General features: G+C 41.0%; 1 protein-coding gene across 1 annotated transcript; it reads right to left on the bottom strand.

Moving 5' to 3' along the window:
• Positions 1-58: 58 nt before the first annotated feature.
• LOC123176680 (putative receptor-like protein kinase At4g00960) lies at positions 59-1,944 on the bottom strand (the record flags this gene model as incomplete). Its single annotated transcript, XM_044590775.1, has 6 exons — positions 1,783-1,944; positions 1,424-1,676; positions 1,009-1,231; positions 725-854; positions 538-598; positions 59-477 (listed from the first exon to the last, which is right to left on the bottom strand). Coding segments are annotated over exons 1-6 (1,248 nt in total), but the record flags the coding sequence as incomplete, so codon positions are not given.
• Between the last annotated feature and the right edge of the window lie 853 nt (positions 1,945-2,797).

Genomic DNA, 2,797 nt, shown 5'->3' with positions numbered 1-2,797 from the left:
AAACAGCTGACAACTAACTGTGTTGTGCATGTCACCGAGCTTGCTCATCATATTTTACCTTCGAGAATGACGTTGCGATGTGTGTCAAGGTATAAAGTGCTTTCCGTTTCACCTCCTGTACATCATTCCCTGTCCCTTGAAAAAACTTGTCTGGCTGGCTTCGAAAAGTGTTTATATGATCATCATCCCCCAATATTAATGTAGCACTTTGGAGGATCACATCTATGATATACTTTCGTGGTAGATCTTCTTTCTCTTGTGTTGTCACGATGAGAGTATAAGGTGTGTTAGGTGGCACAACGTCATACAATGGCAGCCTTAGGAAGGAAGACTCCATGCTATTATCCATAAGCCTAAATGCAACATGCTTATCGGTGTTATTTGTTAGCTGCAGCGGGCACGTCATAGCCTTGTTGGGCTCAAAGGGGAAGCAAAGCACGCACGGGTGAACGAGAAGAAGCTCTCTTGTCCCACCAGCTGGGATTACATGCGTACTACATTCTATTTCAGCAAGCCAATCGATTATGTGCTTCATACTAGCTGGTCTCTTTGCCGGATCGACTTCTGTGCACTCCATCCCAATCTTCACTTGAAGTACCTATGAAATGCAACCATGATTACGTTATGAAAATGGACCAGCCTTTTTAAAATAAAGACTTAGTGCTAATGTCAAAGATCATTATTTGTAAGATTTGACTCGGAATGGTGGCTAAATTGTTCATACATTCTCAATAGTAACTTGACACCCCTTCTTTCCGGTCAATATCTCTATTATTATAGCACCAAGACTATATAAGTCAAACTTGTGCGTGAGTATGATTTCCTTGTTATAGCATTCCGGCGCCAAATATCCCCTGAAAACACATATAGTCTGGTCCATTAGTAATATGCAGAGCAAGTGCAATATAAATTTACACTGCAGTTGAATAAGTTAAAAATTAAGCTTTCCTTTTTTTTGCGGGAAATAATATAAAAAATTAAGCTTTCCATATGCTTTGGCAGGCTTACCTCGTTCCAGCCACATTTTTAGTAATGACCCCTGTTTGGTCTTCCTCAAAACACCTTGACAATCCGAAATCAGTAATTTTCGGCATCATATCCTCATCCAGTAATATATTTCCGGGTGTTAGATCCAAGTGCAGAATATTATTCTGGTGAAGATAATGTAACCCTTCACAGACCCCCTTTATCATATCGTATCGCTTTCTCCAGTTAAGTTCTCCAGGTGAATCTACACAGGATAGATGAAAAAAATGGATCTAGTTCAGTATATATTTGACATAATTGAGTTCCTTAACTTTTGAATGCAAGACAATATATTACATGTGTAAACTATTTAAGTCATATACAGATATATTCCAGTAGTTTGAACCAACCAAGTAAATATCATGTGAAGAAAATTAGAATGGAAACATAAACCTACCTGTTATATAACCATCAAGACTTCCTTTGGGTAGATATTCAAAGTAGAGCAGCCGCTGCTGTACATCCGCCATAACCATTTTCCCTTTGTAGTCCGAAATATTCCCTTGTGTGTCGGCGCAATATCCCAGAAACCGTACAATGTTTTTGTGCTTCACCTTCATGAGACATTCCACCTCACCCTGGAATTGTTCCTCATGCATGTGCGTATTGAACAGCCTCTTTACAGCGACGGTGCCATTATCAAGCACTGCCTGCAGCAGCGAGATCACGCGAGAGTTTTCTTTTCATATAAAGTTTGATCAGATTAATCGGAGTCAGAGTGCGGGCAGCAGGGCACGCGAGAGCTTTTAACCGTACCTTATAAACCACCGCAAAGCCACCTCTTCCAATTATCAACTCGTCAGAAAAATAATCTGTGAGTTTCTCCAAAAGTGGGAATGGCAGGGCAATGGGCTCTGCATCTTCATCGTGTACCATGTACTCCAGCTCGATTTGTGTTACACCACCTCGGAGATCCATTAATTAACTGGGCACTCGGGCCAGTTATATGTACAGTACTTAGTTAGTCTGTCTTGAAACATGAGAGCACGCACGAATCATTAGTTTGCAAATAATCGAGTTGACTCCAGTAAAGTACTAATCACCGCGAAAAACTGCGTAAATCAGATTACGCTGGAAGTAAAGTAGTAAATCAAGTTGAGTACTTCGAAACCACGACACTTATTTTGGATCGGAGAGAGTAATAATTACGTCGAAAGTAAACCAAAATTACCTAGATGGCAGAATAAAATTAGACACCTACGGCAATTTCTGAGAGGATGGGCCAGAAATGAGAGTGGGATTTATAAGCAGGAAAAAGAGCATCTTACTCAACTTTTTGAGGCACTAGATGTGAAGGCTGAAACCACTCTCCTTTCTGTTAATGAGCATCAAACCAAGTCCGGGGCTGAGCAAGGCCTACGGGCTCTCCTGAGAGAGGAGGAGCTTAAGTGGGCGTTGCGTGCGAAAACACTTAAGGTTTTCCAATGGGACGACAACACACAGTTCTTCCATATGGTTGCAAATGGTAAACATAGGTAGAAGAAGATCATACAGCTTGAACAGGACGAAGGAACAATCGTGGGCCATGAAAATCTGAAAGCGTATATTTCCAACTATTATAAAAACCTTTTTGGACCCCCGAATACATCCACGGTGTCTCTTGATGAGTCTGTGATTGATGATATACCTCAATTACAGGCAACAGCGAACGATGTTCTCTCTGCACCGTTTACTGAAAAAGAAGTTCATCTGGCCATAACCCAAATGAAGCCGAATAAAGCACCGGGACCAGATGGGTTTCCAGCTGAATTCTATAAGAAATGTTGACATA

The sequence above is a fragment of the Triticum aestivum genome, unplaced genomic scaffold (genome assembly GCF_018294505.1).
Source record: "Triticum aestivum cultivar Chinese Spring unplaced genomic scaffold, IWGSC CS RefSeq v2.1 scaffold118494, whole genome shotgun sequence".
NCBI classification, from domain to species: Eukaryota; Viridiplantae; Streptophyta; class Magnoliopsida; order Poales; family Poaceae; genus Triticum; species Triticum aestivum.
The sequence above is the reverse complement of the archived record's forward strand: the minus strand, read 5'-3'. Positions and strand labels throughout refer to the sequence as shown.